At 42.1% G+C, this 19,082-nt stretch overlaps 2 protein-coding genes across 2 annotated transcripts; both read right to left on the bottom strand.

Annotated features, from left to right (window-relative positions):
- Positions 1-4,412: 4,412 nt before the first annotated feature.
- On the bottom strand, positions 4,413-10,103 carry hinfp (histone H4 transcription factor). Its single transcript, XM_050041302.1, has 9 exons — positions 9,600-10,103; positions 9,195-9,421; positions 7,765-7,876; positions 7,512-7,664; positions 7,327-7,404; positions 5,798-5,918; positions 5,557-5,695; positions 5,337-5,461; positions 4,413-5,240 (listed from the first exon to the last, which is right to left on the bottom strand). The coding sequence occupies exons 1-9, from the start codon at positions 9,757-9,759 to the stop codon at positions 4,922-4,924; spliced, it is 1,434 nt and encodes a 477-aa protein (XP_049897259.1). The 5' UTR covers positions 9,760-10,103; the 3' UTR covers positions 4,413-4,921.
- A 1,967-nt stretch (positions 10,104-12,070) lies between these two features.
- Positions 12,071-19,082, bottom strand: dpagt1 (dolichyl-phosphate (UDP-N-acetylglucosamine) N-acetylglucosaminephosphotransferase 1 (GlcNAc-1-P transferase)). The gene is made up of 9 exons (XM_050040952.1): positions 18,610-19,082; positions 18,358-18,478; positions 17,708-17,921; positions 15,633-15,779; positions 15,334-15,418; positions 15,024-15,212; positions 14,831-14,918; positions 13,249-13,404; positions 12,071-13,166 (listed from the first exon to the last, which is right to left on the bottom strand). The coding sequence occupies exons 1-9, from the start codon at positions 18,774-18,776 to the stop codon at positions 13,101-13,103; spliced, it is 1,233 nt and encodes a 410-aa protein (XP_049896909.1). The 5' UTR covers positions 18,777-19,082; the 3' UTR covers positions 12,071-13,100.

Genomic DNA, 19,082 nt, shown 5'->3' on the forward strand with positions numbered 1-19,082 from the left:
TGGATGCAATCAGTTTCTGTGGAAAACTGCGAACTGAGCCATATTATTGTCCAGCAACATCCTATACATCCTCAACAGACATGAGGCCATTAAGAGCTGTCCCAGTGGAGCTGAGTTCACTGACTGCAGAGTGAGGAAGCAGAGAGCAGCCGGTAAGTAACACTTAAACTAAGCTCTAGGTGCTGCCTAATCTTCTACACATGGCTAATGCCACTACGCACTGTATGTCATGCTGAGACAAGACTCACTGCAGGTTTGTCTTGATGCAAGTCACCTGAGCTTTTCTTAAGATCAAAGCAAAACAAGGAAGAGGAGATTGAAATGTGAGGGGTAGATTAATGAAAAGCAGTAATTTGGTTGTTTAAATGCACTCATATTGCCGTGCTTTTGAGTAGGAGAGTCAAAAAATATGCAGTATGTACATACTCTTGGAGCTTAAAATCATAGGACATTATCTCATGGAGTACAGTAGAAGTGTGCCTTCACATAGTCTACCCAGACAGTTCTGCCATGTGAGTACAACATTTCAGATCTCATGCGTAAGAAGTATATGAACGTTTATAGTCGATAATACTACAGCAACAACATTTCAGTTTACAGTCACCTAATATCTGTTTGTCCAGGAGCTCAGTCAATACATCTAGATCAATAAAATGTCCAGTCTGGCAGAGCCCGATTTAATCATAAAACAGAGCTGCAGTAGAGCGGTTAGATTCAGCGGGGAGTGCCAGAATGGAAGTACAGATGGTGGATACTATCAATGTAGTGACCTGTGAGTCATATTAAAAATAGATAAAAACAATTCTCTTTCAATGGCTTGTTGAAAATAATGGAACAGAATTTTGTGCACCATGCAGGGCTCCCAGGGTTATGGAATTTTACAATCTCATATTCATTTATTTATTCCCCAATGTGACCCTCACTGCAGAATATCTGCTACTAATATTCTTTGCAGTAGGTCTCTCTATGGTATCTGTCTTTGCAATGCTGTCAATATATACCCATACATATATTCATATATACACTGCTCAAAAAAATAAAGGGAACACTTAAACAACACAATGTAACTCCAAGTCAATCACACTTCTGTGAAATCAAACTGTCCACTTAAGAAGCAACACTGATTGACAATCAATTTCACATGCTGTTGTGCAAATGGAATAGACAACAGGTGGAAATTATAGGCAATTAGCAAGACACCCCCAATAAAGGAGTGGTTCTGCAGGTGGTGACCACAGACCACTTCTCAGTTCCTATGCTTTCTGGCTGATGTTTTGGTCACTTTTGAATGCTGGCGGTGCTTTCACTCTAGTGGTAGCATGAGACGGAGTCTACAACCCACACAAGTGGCTCAGGTAGTGCAGCTCATCCAGGATGGCACATCAATGCGAGCTGTGGCAAGAAGGTTTGCTGTGTCTGTCAGCGTAGTGTCCAGAGCATGGAGGCGCTACCAGGAGACAGGCCAGTACATCAGGAGACGTGGAGGAGGCCGTAGGAGGGCAACAACCCAGCAGCAGGACCGCTACCTCCGCCTTTGTGCAAGGAGGAACAGGAGGAGCACTGCCAGAGCCCTGCAAAATGACCTCCAGCAGGCCACAAATGTGCATGTGTCTGCTCAAACGGTCAGAAACAGACTCCATGAGGGTGGTATGAGGGCCCGACGTCCACAGGTGGGGGTTGTGCTTACAGCCCAACACCGTGCAGGACGTTTGGCATTTGCCAGAGAACACCAAGATTGGCAAATTCGCCACTGGCGCCCTGTGCTCTTCACAGATGAAAGCAGGTTCACACTGAGCACGTGACAGACGTGACAGAGTCTGGAGACGCCGCGGAGAACGTTCTGCTGCCTGCAACATCCTCCAGCATGACCGGTTTGGCAGTGGGTCAGTAATGGTGTGGGGTGGCATTTCTTTGGGGGGCCGCACAGCCCTCCATGTGCTCGCCAGAGGTAGCCTGACTGCCATTAGGTACCGAGATGAGATCCTCAGACCCATTGTGAGACCATATGCTGGTGCGGTTGGCCCTGGGTTCCTCCTAATGCAAGACAATGCTAGACCTCATGTGGCTGGAGTGTGTCAGCAGTTCCTGCAAGACGAAGGCATTGATGCTATGGACTGGCCCGCCCGTTCCCCAGACCTGAATCCAATTGAGCACATCTGGGACATCATGTCTCGCTCCATCCACCAACGCCACGTTGCACCACAGACTGTCCAGGAGTTGGCGGATGCTTTAGTCCAGGTCTGGGAGGAGATCCCTCAGGAGACCATCCGCCACCTCATCAGGAGCATGCCCAGGCGTTGTAGGGAGGTCATACAGGCACGTGGAGGCCACACACACTACTGAGCCTCATTTTGACTTGTTTTAAGGACATTACATCAAAGTTGGATCAGCCTGTAGTGTGTTTTTCCACTTTAATTTTGAGTGTGACTCCAAATCCAGACCTCCATGGGTTAATAAATCTGATTTCCATTGATAATTTTTGTGTGATTTTGTTGTCAGCACATTCAACTATGTAAAGAACACAGTATTTAATAAGAATTTTTCATTCATTCAGATCTGGGATGTGTTATTTTAGTGTTCCCTTTATTTTTTTGAGCAGTGTACATTCCATATGTGCATAAGTGAAAGGTGAATATAGTGTATATATCTTTCTGTATTTTATCTTTTTTCTCCAAGTATTCTATTGCCGTTCAACTTGCTCTTCTATCTGTACTATTTGAGCTGCTGTAATGTGAATTTCCCCAGTGTGGGATCAATAAAGTTTTATCTTAGTGCTTATCTTATGTTATTTTCCAGGCCTGGATAAGTCATGGAATTAGTGAAAGTCACTGAAAGTTTAGGAAAAGTCATGGAATTTCTTTGTTTATAATAAAATCCTTTCAAGTGGGGCAAGAAAAATAATGTTGTGACAGTGTGAATGTTTTCAAATACATTTTGGGGGGCTTTTTTTGCCTTAATTCGATAGAACCGCTATAGTGTGGAAGTTGGAGAAAAGGGGGGGATGACATGCAGCACAGGGCCATGGATTGGAATCTAACCTGCGGCCACTGCGGTACGAACATAGCCTTTGTAAATGGGGCGCCTGCTCTAACAGATGAGCCAGTGGGCGCCCTGTGACAGTGTGATTTAACACGTTTCAAACATGTGCCTCGCTACTTTAAAATTGTAAGCCACTGCAATACTGACATGGAGCAACTGACATAAGGAGCCCAGGATGTTCAGTTGTCATTCAATGCACACTTTGGTTTTGTTCTATCTGCTCTGAAAGTAGAGCATGGTCGTTAGAAAGTACGGGGCATGCTTCTTGTTGAACATATTAACCAACTGTTGATTGTCACTCCCCCACTCTGGGAGCTTTACTGCTCCGTGTTCGCAGATGGACAGTGTCAGGAGGGAGTGCTCTGTGAACACTCTGGATAACCAAAAGCTTTAAACAAAACTTGAGTGCACTTAGAGTGGTGGCTAACTGTGTGGTGGCAAAAGGCCTAGAAATACTTGACCCTTAAGGTCAAGTTAGAAGCAAAACATGTTTACTAAAACTGAGCAACCCTGAATAGTCTCACTCTGGGGAGAAGTCTTAGAACAGGATGACCTGGAAAACATTGTGATGGTGAAACATTGTGATGGGAAACAGATATCGTTGGCAGGAACAAGTTGTGGTAAAACGGCAAGTATTGAGATAAAATAAGTGCAAGTTCTGGAAACGGAAGGAAATTACACCCACACACATACGCACACATATACACACACATGGAGTATAAGAATGTTTAGTGAGCTGCTCTATGGGGCTGTCTCATTGTTGCTGTATTTGAAGCTGTATATTGTGTCTTCAATAAATATCCCGCAAGGCTGCAGATCAACCCCGAGTCATAGAGTCCTTCTTCAACAACTGTCACCCACATTTTAAGGGAGTACTATATGTTAATTTGCACAGAGACATTTCACAAAAACAAATTTCAACAGTATCAGCTAATTGCTCAACTTCAGCAGTAGTCAGCATTGTGTTGGAGGCTATTGTGCTAAGAAGGCTATTGATAGATTGAATTGAAAGACTTGTATTAAAGTAGGCTATATTAATGGGTGGTGCTGAAAGGCGTAAAAAGAATATATCTACATACTTCAGTTGCCGCACTGTTTTTCAGACTTGCATCCAAAATTAAGTTTAGAATCAAACGCATTAAGAGCAGACTCATAGTAGAATCCCCCTCAGGCCCCTTGTGCTTGAAAGCCAGCGTCTGACTGATATTTGTGGTTGTACAGTTGTTGTTTTTTTGGATAATAATAAACATTTAAACTACATTTTCCTACAGTTCTGTTTGTGTCTGTGGAAGTTTACTAGGGGTCCTTGTAAAATTGTGTTCATGAAGAAGAGTGAGAACCCTGACCGTTACACCCAAATAAGACAAAACAAGTTATTTTAAACGTGATTTTTAAAGTTTATTTATCCAAATAAATAAAAAACACACCATTCTTGTGACTCAATCCCTTAACCTTCAAAAATATGTGGCTGATGTGCCTCTGAATTTGACACAGCCTTCACATTAAAAAGAGGATGACAACCCACTAGGCAGTGTAGCATTAGTATCCATCTGTCTGAAGGCGTTACAGTACGAGGTATAACGAGTGAAATGTAAATAATTAAATACTGGGAAACAGTTTGTCCACGTGCTCAACATTAGCAAACAGTTATTAGCATTACCTAACATAAGCTTGTGATCAAGATGAGTTACACATCCCTTCATTTAGATGTTTTGATTTATCATTATTCAGTGCCTCCAGATTAAAGGCTCAGAAGTTTTGCGTTTTCAGTCATATGTCATGTATCTGTGAAACAACACAGCTGACTACATTATGTCCTGATATGTATATGATGTATACATGGCAGTCAAACTACCTACATTCCTTGCTGCTGATGAGTATCCTAGAGTTGCTGCATGACCTGGTCCTGCCCTGCTTGTGACAAACCTCCAGCGAGAACATACAGCATGCCCTCTTCCTGACCGCCCTCCTCGGCGCTGGCTGTTGGCCCCTCAGTCCTCTGCTCCTCCAGCAGCACCCCTCTTAGTTCTACCTGCAGCTCTGAGGGAGCTGCCCCCAGGGATTCTTCCTCAGTCTGGCCACTGTCCTCGTCCTCATCCGCTTGCCTGCTTTGTCTTTCCCTCATTAGCTGCTCTGTCAGTTCCACACTCTCGTAGCGAATCAGCTGCAGCCGCAAGAAGCCGTCCTCATGCTCCTTGTACCTGACAGAGTGATGATGAGGCCATCAGTGCTGCAACACCCCGCACATCTCAAATTCAACATTACTGGGTTGATTGATTTGTCAGTGGAAGGCTTACCTGAACCTGGGGTGTCCAGAGGGCCATTTGAATTGATGCTTCTTGTGCAGATGAACAGTTAGGTTGTTGCCACGGGTGAAGCACTGATCACACACGTGGCACTTGTAGCGAGCTACAAACTTCCCCTGATGATGGAGAGGAAACATTAGAGAACTGTTAGTAACATTACAACTCCCTACATGAGCGTAAAAACAATCATTTGAAAGATTCACCCCTTCACCTCATGCTCTCTTTTGTGGTGAATCTTCATGGTGATGAGAGTTCGAGCGGTGAAGCCACAGCCAGGAACGTCGCAGTGAAACGCCGGCTCGCTGCTGTGTGTATCCAGGTGTTTGCGCAAATCTACCAGATTCTTACAGCTGCAAATACAAAATCATGTGAAGGAGTGTTACAAATAATTCAAGTGTGTTTATAACAGCTTAATCTTGTTTTGCACTGCTGCAGGGTCAGAGGATAGAAACCTGTACTCGCAGTATTCACAGCTGTACGGCTTCTCGTTACTGTGGCGGAACTTCACATGGTTGCGCAGCGAAGAGGGTGACGGACAAGTCATGTCACACAGCGGGCATTTGTAGTGGCTCACTGTACCAACAAAAGAAAGACAAACCAGCGATAAGATTAAATCATCTAATAATACTGCAGAGCTGTTTGTTGTCAAAAGGATTCCCTCATTCGTTTGGGCACCAAAGTGTATCACATGGTCAGTGTGGTCAGAAATAGACATGGTACAGGCCTATTTTTACTTATGCTTGTGTCAGGCCAAGAAATCCTGGTGAAATAATTTATTCTAAAATTTGACACTGTTGCTATAGCAACACCGACATCTATCACAGGGAGTTCTTAGCAATGTGCTTATAGAATAGAGGGGTCCACAGAGCAGAGGCTTACTAATGTTTATGGGTGGGTAACCATCAATCCACCCTCCCACCATGTTTCCCTGACTTACATCTTCATCCCTCCCACTGGGGGTGCATTGAAAGACGTACGGAAAGCATGCAAAGAGAGGAAACGAGGGAATATGTTTTCTGAGAAATGAGACGTTTAGTCTGAAGCACGTCCGTTTGTGATGATGCCGGCAGCTGATCACAGCTGGATCAGCTGGCGGTCAGCTTTTACAGCTGTAGAGACTTTAGATGGAGTTTGTGGCTGCATCCCACGTCTCTTATTTGACATTTTCTCGCTCACTGATCCTCGCACATTACAGTGCGGCATCTTGAAGGCCATTACAAAGGTCTTATTTCTTCTGTAGGGAGCGAGGATCTGGGAATAAGGAAGGATCTCTGAGGAGCAATGAGCAAGGATACACAAGAGCAGCCTTCTTAGAAGTTTTTGTATCGGCCGACGTGCCCACAGTAGGATGTCAGTTATTATTTGGACATGCGAAACCCAGCAGCTAATCGGACTGATCTGATACATCACAACATCAGTGGACTTTAACGCTGGAGTTGAGACAGATATGAGATTATTCTCAAGTGTATTACTCCCAAGTTTTAGACATTCATTGTTGCCTGATTCACCATCTAGTTAAAAATCTGAAAAACAAATTATTATTTCCCCAATTTCCCCTTTTATTACGGAAAGAATTTAAGTCAGAGAAAGTGTGTCTGTCAGCAAGACACACTTTTTAGCTGTTGTCACTTCCATTCAGTCACATTCAGGGAGGTTTTTAAGGTGAGGGTTGGACCGTAGATGGACACAAATAGAAAAGAAAAACCAAAAACAAACAAATAAGGACTATGTTGTGTGGAATAAGTACTATATCATATGTTTCTATCTATTTTCAAGTTTCATTTTGTACAGGAATTGAAACCAGTTCATGCAAGTAGGAATCAATCTGAAAATGTAAGGCAGGATTTGGAAAATGGTTGTTACTGTGTGCCATTTCAAATTCTTTGCTTCACACATGCAAAAAGAGCACTATGATCTTTGAACTCCTTCTTCCCAGTACATGGGAATAACAACTGGTAACACTGACAGCAGGATGACTGACCGTGGGTTCTCATGTGGTCTCTCAGTAGTCTTTCCGTTGCAAAACGTTTGGAGCAGTGAGAACACTGGAATCTCTGACCTACAGCGCACATAAGCACACAAAGCAAGAATTACAAGATGGTCAAACCTGAACCTGTTGCAAACACTGTTACTAAGCTCCCTATCATAATTCTGACAAGTTTTTACCTTCCATGGCGCTCTGTCTTATGATGTGGTCAAACAGCTTGGTGTTGTTAGCGTACATCCCCCCACAGCCTGGACATGCCACAACCTTCTCCTGGGTGTGGCTGCGCAGATGCTCCCGAAGCTTAGGACGCCCTTTAGCAGTGGCTTCGCAATCTGTGAAAGACAGGCTCAGAGCTTGGACTCAACAACCCTACATTTTGAATACAAGGCAGAAAGTGTGCTCAAGTTGCTCAAGGTGTGTTAAATTACACACCTTTCCATCCACAGCGTATCGGGAATTCACAGTCTCCTGCTGGTATATCTATGCACTGGCTATGCATCTCCACATGGCGATAGAACCACTCTGGGTTTTCATAGGGTGGTTGCTTTAGAAAGAAGAAACACACAGTCAGAAATATTTAGAGTTAAAGATTGTTTTAAATTCAGTGTTTAAATTCTTATTTCAAAGACAGAAAAGAAAAAATGAAAGACAGAAATCCTCCCATTATGTCAACTGTGTGTACCTTACGAGGGTTAGCTTCTTATATGACTTGCACAAAATCTCACAAACTGTTGTATGAAAGGAGCAGTGTACAATACTTGGGGGATTTAGTGCCATCTAGTGTTAAGGATTGCAGATTGCAACCACCTGAAACTTCTCCTGACTTGAAATTCTCCGCAGAGGTCTCCTCCTCACCAACCCAAGGTGTTAAAACCCAGGTGGGTAAAACATTTTTATGTTACAAATCAGTTTTTCTCTGATGCAGATTGACCCTTGTAGACAGGCCGCTAGCCCAGCATCTGCTAATGAGTGCTCACCTTTTTTCTCTGATAACTTAAGATCCAGACATTCAGGACTTTTTTTTACTAGGAGCCTAATTATCCATAGATGTCTCTTCCTCTCCAAAACAAAGGGGTCCAGTGATTTAAACCAAAAAACAAACAAACAAACAAAAAACAGTGTTTTTTCAATGCTGCTCATCATGGTGGGGCTGCTAACTATGGTGGCTGAAGTGAAAATGTGAAAGACCCTATCAAGAGCCAGTGTTTGGTTTGTCTGTTCAGGGCTACATGGCAGTCCAGCATGGCAATCTCCATAAACGAGGACCTGCTCCCTAGGCAGGACAGGACAGGACAGGACTTATTCTAAAGTAATGGAAACACAACACAAGCAGAACACAAGAAGGTAGAGCGGGTCATCCACTTATCAGACTCAATCTCCAGCTGCTCTAGTCCACATGTCAAAGTATCCTTGAGCAAGATACTGGGCCCCAATTTGCTCCCAATGAATGTGTGTGTGTGTTAGGTGGCACCTTGTATGGTAGCCTCAGCCACCAGTGTGTGAATGTGTGTGTGAATGGGTGAATGTGACTCATAGCGTAAAAAGCTCTTTAAGTGATTGGAAGACTAGAAAGGCCCCATACAAGTGCAGGTCCATTTACCATGCTCATTTTTTTAGGTGATTACACACTTCAGAAAACGTATTATATTGGTACTTATATTGTATTCTTTCTGCCAATATATCCCCCTAAATCCTACACAATGGACCTTTAAGCCTATTTATTAATGCTTTTCATACTGACTACCACACCTTGCATATTCAGCTGACACCTGCATGTAAGTAAGGGGGTTAAACACTCTCCACTCATCTAAGTATTCTTGCTTTACTGCAGCAGCAGCAGCAGCTGTCTCTGCCAAACTTACCTCACACTCCTCCCAAAGACAGATGAAATTGTCTGGGATTTCAGGGATGATGTTTCGGTTCTGGTACCCGATGGAGCATGTGCCAATTTCTGGCTGGGCATTAAGCACCTGCTGACCCAGCTGCTTCAGCTTAGTATGGTAACAATGAAAGAAGAGATGTCTTCGCAGCTCCTCAGCACCCTCCACAGAGCAGAAACCACAGTCTTTCCAGAGACAGTTTCTCTCCCCTTTGCACAAGAGGGAAACAGTTTGCATTAGAAGGCATCACCTTAACGGGGGCTGGTTTATTATCTACTTTTTGGTAGCACTGCAGAATATTGCATGGAAAACGAAGCAATAACTATTGGAGTGGCAGTAAAGTGTCACAGGCAGATACATTGAACTATGGTAATGAAAACTCCTCACCTTCTGTTTCCTCTTCGTCCTCCTCCGCCATGTTCAGAGCACTGAGATGACCCTCTGCATGCTTACAGAAGTTATCCATCCGACTGAACGACTCCGGGCACGAGCTCCATTCACAGTCCAATTTTAGTGTCTTCTTGTGAATCCGTTTGTTAGGCGGCATCTCTCTGAGCCAAGAAAGGTTAAATGTAGTGTGTTTTACCCACAGACTGAGGCTGTAACCGTTAGCCAGGCTGGAGCATCACCCGGCATCCACCGGCTACAAGCTAACACCGGCTAACTGTGAGTGTCTGACATTTACCGGCTCTGCTGACGTTACACTTCTACAAACATCATCCCGGAACACTTTGACAAACGACACAGCATTAAAGAGCATCAAATTCTTACTTATATAGGATCGTCAACACAGTAAATTGCAGCTTAAAAGCGCGGGCGTAATGTCAACAAAAGAATTGCACTGGCCGTGAGCTGTGTACCGCGCAAATGTCTCCCTGGTCACACAAGTGTACTTTAATGGTTCCGGGTGTAATGTGCTCCGCCTCCAAAATAGGGATCGACCGATATGTTTTTTTTTCAGAGCCGATGCCGATACCGATTATTATGAAACAGATAGAGATACCGATAGCCGATATTTACAACCGATATATGCCTGCTGTAAAAATCATAGTTGACACAGAATTAAAAAAATTCACACTGACAAAGCACTACACAATAAATGGAAAAAGCGATTATCTGTCAACCCCATTCCAAAACTTTACCTACAAACTTTACTTAGGTGCAATTTAAAGTACTTGTACTTGTCGTTTATTTCACGCTACTTTATATTTTCACCCCACTACATTTAGAAAATGTTATATTTTAACCTCTACATGTCTTTGTCATTTGTAGTTTAACTTAAAGATTATGACTTTCAAGGCCATAGCCATAGAGTTTACACTGGGTGAGGAAGTGGCCTAACTCAAAATTCATGTGAAATACCTATCAAATGTAATGTCATAAAGACATTAAAGGGGAGCGCTGCCGAATTTAGGAATTGCAACATGTTATTTCCATGGCCAACCAGAGAAGTAAGGGCTCACGTATTAATTGGCTGCACAGGCCACCGCTGTTTACAATGCTGTTCTGGTTTAAAGGTACAATATTACGACCACTTCTTAGGCCCCCAGGAAAACAACTAAGCCTTACAGCAAATGTTTCCCAGTGGCCGCTCACTCAATACTAGTGGGAGTAGTAGTACAGTAAAAAATTCTCCTGTGGCCCAGAAAGTATTTTCTGCATAAACCACCATTGTAAAAAGCACGTCTGTATAACTGGTGACAGGACACCTTGAACTGCGAACAAAGTCAATTATGAATCTTTCTATTCTGTATTTTTGAGCCATGGTGGTCTTATATTTGTAAAACTTTCCTCAAGCCGAGAAAGACGATTTAAAAATCCGGGACATCATCACAATGTAAAGTCTATGAGGCGAAGAGGACCTCAAGGGCAGAGCCAGTGGGAGAAACACTGCTGTGCATATTCAGTAGGCCGCATGCCGTGGAAGTTAACCAAGAAGCTAGAAAACTGTTTTGGTGTATGCACCAGGTGAGCAACTCCATTGGAATGAACAGGCGCATCTTGGCATGTGGTATCTAGTAATAAATAAAATCTATGTCGCCTTGTTTGTTGTTGTGTGAAACTTTTGACTCTGCCCTCTAGTGTCATGTACTGGCTATATCTATGCCATCATAAAGGACACAAAGAAGTATGAGAGCAGTAACATTTGAAACAGATGTATGTATTTTTGTCATAAAGGGAATATAAATGAGCCTCAAACTTGTGGTGTCATAGGGTATTAAGTCTGGAGCTGCTCCATAGACAATTAATGGGAGACTGAGTTTGTCGACCCACCTAATGTTTTTCTTTATTCATACACAGATGAGCTTTATTCTAATGTTTTTCTAAAAAAAAAAAAAACACCTCCAAAATATATATTAAAATTACTGCCTTAACCATTTTCCATACACAACAGTTTATGCAGTGTTACTGGTGAAAACACCCAACACACTTTATAAAGCAGTTGTATATGAGCATTTGAAAAGGCGATAAAATTCTTTAAAAAATAGTTAAAAAAAAAAAAAAAGGAAAAAAAAAGAGAGAGCATAATATGATCAAGCATTTTTTATATAAAGATCACCTTTAAATTTAGTATTAAAGAATTCTGACCAAGATGTTTACCACTATTTTTGGCATTTTGTGGTGCAATTTTTTTGACTTTCTATACACCAATATCAATATCTCTGTCATAACCTAAAATCAGGTGATTATAAAAACTTTTATTTTCTGGTACTACTACTGCATTTTGCTGATAACACCATTGCAAATGTAGGATTTTGTTTTATACCTGTAGTCACGTATTTAAACTTGTATTTCTACACCAGATTAAGAACCTGAATACTTCTTAAACCACGTTCTGCAAATAACAAACTGCTACATTTGAATTTTCGCAGATTTTATTTTCTCAATTTGAGGCTTCCTGCTCAACAGTAAACAGTTTCTCACTTGTAGTTACATTCCTTAACAAAATAGTCCAGTGCCAGTTTACTTCACATTGATGTCTGCTGAACCCACGGCGGAAAAATGCGTATCAGTCATAAAAATACAGCTTTGTATCCAATAATACCAAGAAAGGTATAAACAATCAATTCTCATTATCCTCATCAGGCGACCTTTTACCTTCCAAAGCACTTAAGTAACTTTTACAACAATCCATACACTATAATCTCACTTTATCTCTTCTAATATCCCGTCTATTTACCTGTCTCCACCTAATACCCTGTCATCAATTATAGCTTCCTTATGTCTTCACCGCTTTTCTTCACAATGACCTTCTATGTGCATTTGTTCAGAGGTAAAAAAAACCAAACAAAAATTACATTAACTTATAAATTCATATATTAATGTTGCATGGATTGATAAGTCGTGGAAAATGAAGTGTGAATGGAAACATTTTCCAACTGCAGATTCGAGCAATGAACTGCTGTTTGAATATTTTTATCATTTTTAGAGAACTTCTGCATCCATAAATCTGTTATCAAATGGTAGTAATTTTGTAGCAGGCAGCCATGGGTGACTTTCGGTCATCCCCACTTACTGTACTTTCCTTTAAAAAACCAAGTACAAAAATATACTTTCAGGGTGGACACACAAGATCATCAAAACCCAGTTACTTCCTCCTGCTTGTAATTACTGAAACTTTGTGGGAATAACATACAGAACTGCTCTTGATGTCAGACCCCGAGCAGTTTATGCTTGTACACTGTATGTGAACATGTTTTAAGAAATGAAATGTGGCTTTGAACGTTGCACCGGGTCAGCACTGCAGGTACAGTCTGAGGCAGAAAAGTAACAGTGAGGTAATGGAATCTATTAAAAAGGCAGACAAACCATTGAGCCTGTAAAATAGTTCCACAACAACATCATATTTTCTCCATCGGCATTCCCTCCTCTTTCTGGCAGAGCTGTCTAGACGTCGTAAAAGAGACGCACCAGATGATAACGTATCCCAAAAGCCACTGCGCTGCCCATCACCTGAGGAAGACATGGAAATGAGCATCCAGTGAAACACTCAAAATCCTCCTCAAAATGTTTATTCTGGGGTACTTTGTTTTACCTGTATGATGAGCATGATGACTGTGAGGTTTCTCTCATGGGTGGGACCGAGTAATTTCAGTGCCAGATTTATTAAGGTCATGTTGTTGCACTCAATAAAATCATCATCTCCCTCCTGGCCTCTTCGCACTTCTAGTAGCTTTAATAACTCTGCCACCTGTTGAGGATCATTGAGACATATTGTTATCAACCAATAAACACAGCATGAAGCTGGCCACTGCCTCACATGTGTTTACCCACCTGGACCAACACTCACTACATGCACTTTTTTTTATAGGTAAGCTGCTACAAGGGCACTGAATCACTGCACACATCTCCCTTTTGAAGGTAGTAATATAATGAAATCAATATAAAAGGCGAATCTGTTTGATTATCTGACGCATTTAATTAAAGTTTAACAAGATCAGAGACCGGGCTGTGATACTAACTAGTCTGCAAGCATTGTAGTTTAAGGTTTTACTGCATCTGCACCGTTAGGAACGCTGCTACCCACATGCTTTCATGCATTGAGTGCACATGCTACTGGGCTGTAGGTGTGATGTACAGTACACAAGCAAACATGTTTTATATCAACCAAATAATGCCGCTGTATGCTAATACTGTACTGAGACGAACAGAGCAGAAGCAATTAGTTGATTAAAAAATAAGGAAATTTAATTGGTATTCTGGTTTATTTTTATTTTGCTAAACATTATTTGTTTAAGTAAAGTTGCAAGTAAAACTGACGAACGTTTTGTAGTTCTAGGATGTTCTGCCTTTCTATAAAGTAAAATAAAATAAAATAAGACAAATAAATTAAAATAAAATAAAATAAAATAAAATATAATAATAAAAAAAATAAAACAAAACAAAATAAATAAAATAAAATAATAAAATAAAATACAATGAAGGCCTGCCATGCTGAACCATCATGTTCCTACAGTAGCTCAGAATGGACAGACCAAACCCTGGCTCTAGATAGGGTCATCTGTGTTTTCATGACCACCGCAGTTAGCACGAGCATTAGAAAAATGCTGATTGTTGTTGAACCAAAAAACTGCTTTATTCATTGTTTTACTGGTTTAAATCACCCGGTCTGTTTGTTTTGGAGAGGAGGAGACCTCTGCAGATAAATCGTCTCCCAGTAAAAACCTCCTGTTCATTTGGATCAGAAGTAAGGTGAGCACGCACATGTTATCAGAGAAAAAAGGTGTGCACACATTAGCAGGTGCTGCACAGCATATGAGAACGTGAAACCGCTTTATTCAGTGTTTTTACCGGTTTAAATCAACGGGATCTGTTTGTTTTGAAAAGGAAGAGCCGTCTGCAGATTATTTGGCTCCTGATAAAAACCTCCTGAACGATGAACACTTGCAATCTGCAATCCTCACTGCTAGACGCCACTAAATCCCCCTAAATCTTACACACTGTCCCTTTAATATCTTTGAGATTTCGACTGTTAGGTTGGACATAACAAGCAATTTGAGGACATAACCTTAGGCTCTGGGAAAATGTGTAATTTTTCACTATTCTGTTTGTATCTCTTTAGACAAGCTCATTCAGCAATCTGTTCAAAAGAGAATACACAAGAGAAAGAGCTTTACCTTCAGAATGAGGTGTCCTAATTTTGAGAGGTCCTTTCTTTTGAATTTAGAGTAGCTCATCCCCAGTTTGCCTGTGTCTGGATTCAGCCTTTCATTGACAGTAACATTGGCAGACAAAGGCCGTCATTGAGAGAACACAATCAGCATGAATGATGAGTGAAAAGATATCACGAACAAATCTGAAGCCTGTTACCTGGGGAGGCGGTGTCGGGGACAGGGGATGATGTGAAAAAGCTGAGGCAAGGAGTAGACAAAGTTAACCACTTGAGGAATGAAGAACAGCAGCATTGTTTTGCTGAAGTGTCCCAGGATGCCGACGACAGCGAAGGTCATCCCGGCAAAGTAGCAGAAAGTGTCTCCAACGAACACAGATGAAGGGTACCTGTGACAAAAGAGGTTGCAAGTTGACGGAATACGGCTTCACCAACATATCATATACCCCCCCTCGCATTTTATAACTTTTTCTTTTTATAAAACAACCTTTCATAATAGTTATAACTTACCAGTTGTGGTAAAAAAGTGCTAATGTGGTGAAGAAGAATGGTATCATGAAGTAGAGGGAGAAAACATGGTCGTCACGGTAATCTCCTGATAAATTAGATAATAAAACAAACCAAATGTCAGATGAATCACAAAGAAGTACACTGTAAACATCCACATTTATAATCACAGTATCTATTTTCACATTTAAATGATTGTTTTTCAATTAACATCAACTTGTCCGTATCCAGTATATTCATGACTTGCAGCGTGGAGGCAGTGATCTGTAATGCTGATGATGACAAAGGAAACGGCCACACACCGCTGAGCTCCAGCAGGTTGAAGATGATGATGGATCCGGAGATAAACAGGGCTTGACCCGACTCAATGCCATTGATGCCCGCTAGGATGTTGATGGCATTTGTGCAGAACACTGCAAGCATTCCCATGTAGACGTAGTAAAGAATACCTGCAAAGGATCATAAATCATATCAGCACTGAACACAAATGTTTCAGCTACTCTCATTTTCAGTGGCGCACAGTTAAAAATTGGTACCACAGACATAGATCATGCTGGGGATTATACAGTGAAGAAAAATTTGAGTGAAGAGTGCATCAAAGGGGAGCAGTTGCCATCTTAATGACTCAACCTGCAGATGAGCTTCCCTGAGACGGTTTCTAATGGTTTGTACAGAAATTTTTCAGGTGTGCAAAACAATTATTGCTTCAGCTGTTCAGGTGGCTGGTCTAAAGCCTAGTTCACATTACACGATTTTCACCGCGATTTTGACGTCGCAGAGGATCTTGAGCGCCACCTTGGATCGGAGGTGAGTCGGCAGATAGTCTGCCACAACGAGTCCTCATGTGTGAACAAGCCTACAAGCAGGTCACCCCCTCGTCTGTGTCTGGGACTGGATATCTGGCATGCTAGAAAACTGGAGAAGTCTGACATGACTGAGAAAGAGCATCAGCCAATGAGAGGAGGGATACGTCCCACGTCAGCACGCAGGAGGACGGAAGAAATGTGAGGAGGACAAGCTGGCAACAGGGTTGCCACTTGCCAGGTCTGCTTATGAGCCACGACTTTGGGCTTTTTTCTAAAGTGGAGTTGCTTATTTGGGCTTGCTCTCTAAACATCACCTTTCTCTATATATATCTGTCTAATAAGTTATTTAAACGCATGATAGTCACTTCTTTTGGGCGCGCGGGAGCACGTTGTGTTTGGACCCAGGCCCTGGAGGCAGATCTGATTCAACAGGGAAGAATATCCATGCCTTTACGATGTGTCGTCTCCAAGTTTGGTGATGTCACCAAGTTATCTGGGGCTCTGTTGGCGAGGGCTCAGTGGAGAAAACTTGTGGTGTGAACACACAGGTCGTAACGCAGTTGGCGAGACTCCCGCTGACAGAAACACACGTCGCAAGGTATGAACACTCAAAAGATTAAGATAGTCTCCGCAACGCAAAATCAGGCTGAAAATCGTGTAATGTGAACTAGGCTTAAGACGACCTTATGGGTGAAGTTGCTGGATGCAGGGTGTCTACAGATATCAGACAGTTAAATTTAATGCTTTTTAAGACCCGTTCAGACACCCTTTAACTACATTTAGGACAGATTTTTGGACAAATCATGTTTTACTTATTTCAGTATTGAAGGCAAATAGTATATATGTGGTTTTGTGCAGAGGTAGGTGTTATGTAGGAATATGGTTACTAGAGTAAGTTAGGTCAATCTATATTTTGCCAACAGGTAAGTACAAGTATGAAGTAATATAACAGTATTATAATCTTTTAAAGATTTGTAACATTAGAAATGTGGACTTTTACATTGAGACGCTTCACTCATTTTCACAAAAAGAAATTACAAAAATGGATTTTTATAGTAGTTAAGATGTCACAAATTCAAATTTAAGACTATTTAATGACTTTTATGGCTGTATTCTTGTGACATTTTAAGACTTTTTAAGGACATGCAAACACCCTGTGGATGTGGAGACCTGAGCTGGTGTGAGGCTGGTTGGATGTACTGCCAAATTCACGAGAATGACACTGAACGAATCTTGACATGCCACATCTGTCAGGTGGATGAATTATCTTGGAATAGGTGAAGTGCTCACTGACAAGGATTTTAACAAATCTGTGACAAAATCTGAGACAAATAAATCTATTGAATGCATAAAAGAAGTCTTAGATCCTTAACTCAAACCTGCGCAAAATGGGTGCAAAAATAAAAGTGTTGCTTTCAAATTTTTGTTCAGTGTATATCCCACCTGCTCTGGGGAATATCTCAGGATCCCCCAGGAGGTACTGGAGGATGTGACTGAAGTAGAAGAAGTGTGGCCTACACTGCTTAGCCTCCCTCTATCCGGACAATGCTGCAAACAACTGAACAACTTACCCAAATCCAAGTGCAGCCCAAGCAGGGCTCTGAATGGCTTCGGCACCACGATGACCGTGTTGCCGAAGTTGGTAAAATAGACCATGAGCAGCGGCAGGGAAGCCATGGTAGGAAGCAGGAGCTTGTGTCTCCACCGCAGGTTCAGCACATCATCCGCAAAGCCCAGGAAGATCATGCAGCAGATGGCCAGAAGAGCACCGATCAGCTGGACGAACTGATGAAAAATAAAGAACAGAGTTGAGTTACAGATTCGAGATAACTACCATACAACTTCAATGAGAGGCCTAGTCCCATTTACCAGCCCGATGTGGCTACACATTTTGACAAATAAAGGCCTGTGTCAATTAGAAGCCTGGTCTAGTTGCCAAGCAGGTCATTGTTTTAATAGAAGTTCTTCAGATGTGTAAAACCAGGTTGTTGGCCACCTCAAAGCATGTGTCCGTTCCTCAGTTACCCTGTAAGTTATTCATATTCCTTCAGTCCTAAGGGTCCATAGATCAAAAGATTCAAAAGACAGTTTTGTGTGAAAGAAATTAAAGGCCTGTCCCAAATATAGGCCTGTCGATTTCAGCGCTCTACGTAAATAATAGCCCGGGCTATTAATTGAAAACTTTACAGTACACAGGAGTACTATGCATCACCATACCCACCTCATCATGTGGGAAGCCCATGCACTGATCTCCTACAAAGCAGCTAAGGAAAGGCACTGGGATGAAGCAGAAGAGGATGATGAGGAAGACCGTCCCACTGATGACTCCCTGGGACTCTGGGCTGCAAAGAGGGGTGACCAGAAAGACAAACAGGATGAGAATGAGGTCAGGATTGACTTTTAAACTAGGCGTATTTAACCTAAAATGTTATCAAGGATACCGCATCATAGGAGAGATAGGGCAAAGACTCACACTTCCTTCTTGGACGTCTTGTTTAGGTCCATTCCGTACAGTCTGGCTGAGATGAAATGGTCTTTGAAAGCAGGAATGAGTTTTAACGTGGCCATACAGCCGAGCACAGACAGGAAGCAGTTAATCACCAACGGCAGGACGGGTACAGGTGACATGTTGTCAGGCATTTCTGTGGCTCCGTTTCTGACAGATCAAACCAGGTTTGTCGCTAATCTAATGTTGCCCCCTCGGGCGGTCGATGAACGAGCTGTGGCTGTCCTCACGGAGGTAAAAACATGTCATATCGTTATTCTAAAGCGAAATACATCTCCGCGCTTCCGGTGTCAGAGAAAAATAAGTCCGTGAGTCGCAACGGTAATCCATACCACCTTTCATTCCATGTTATTGGTGCTAATATCTGCTAACAACCTGCTTGTCAAACTCCACGTCTGATTATCAGTTTAACCGTCAAGTCCCGGATGTTAGGAGGTGGT

This window comes from Epinephelus moara, chromosome 3 (genome assembly GCF_006386435.1).
Source record: "Epinephelus moara isolate mb chromosome 3, YSFRI_EMoa_1.0, whole genome shotgun sequence".
NCBI lineage: Eukaryota > Metazoa > Chordata > Actinopteri > Perciformes > Serranidae > Epinephelus > Epinephelus moara.

Bases quoted from the DNA above. Each gene is read 5' to 3' on its own strand.
- hinfp (XM_050041302.1), bottom strand. From the start codon at position 9,759: ATGCCGCCTAACAAACGGATTCACAAGAAGACACTAAAATTGGACTGT. The intron at 9,422-9,599 runs GTGAGGAGTTTT...TCTTGTGCAAAG, and splicing joins GGACGAAGAGGAAACAGAAG to GGGAGAGAAACTGTCTCTGG. The intron at 5,919-7,326 runs GTCAGTCATCCT...TTGTTGGTACAG, and splicing joins AGACCACATGAGAACCCACG to TGAGCCACTACAAATGCCCG.
- dpagt1 (XM_050040952.1), bottom strand. From the start codon at position 18,776: ATGCCTGACAACATGTCACCTGTACCCGTCCTGCCGTTGGTGATTAAC. The intron at 17,922-18,357 runs GTGGGTATGGTG...ATTTTTCATCAG, and splicing joins TGGGCTTCCCACATGATGAG to TTCGTCCAGCTGATCGGTGC. The intron at 13,167-13,248 runs GTAAAACAAAGT...TGTCTTCCTCAG, and splicing joins TCATCATGCTCATCATACAG to GTGATGGGCAGCGCAGTGGC.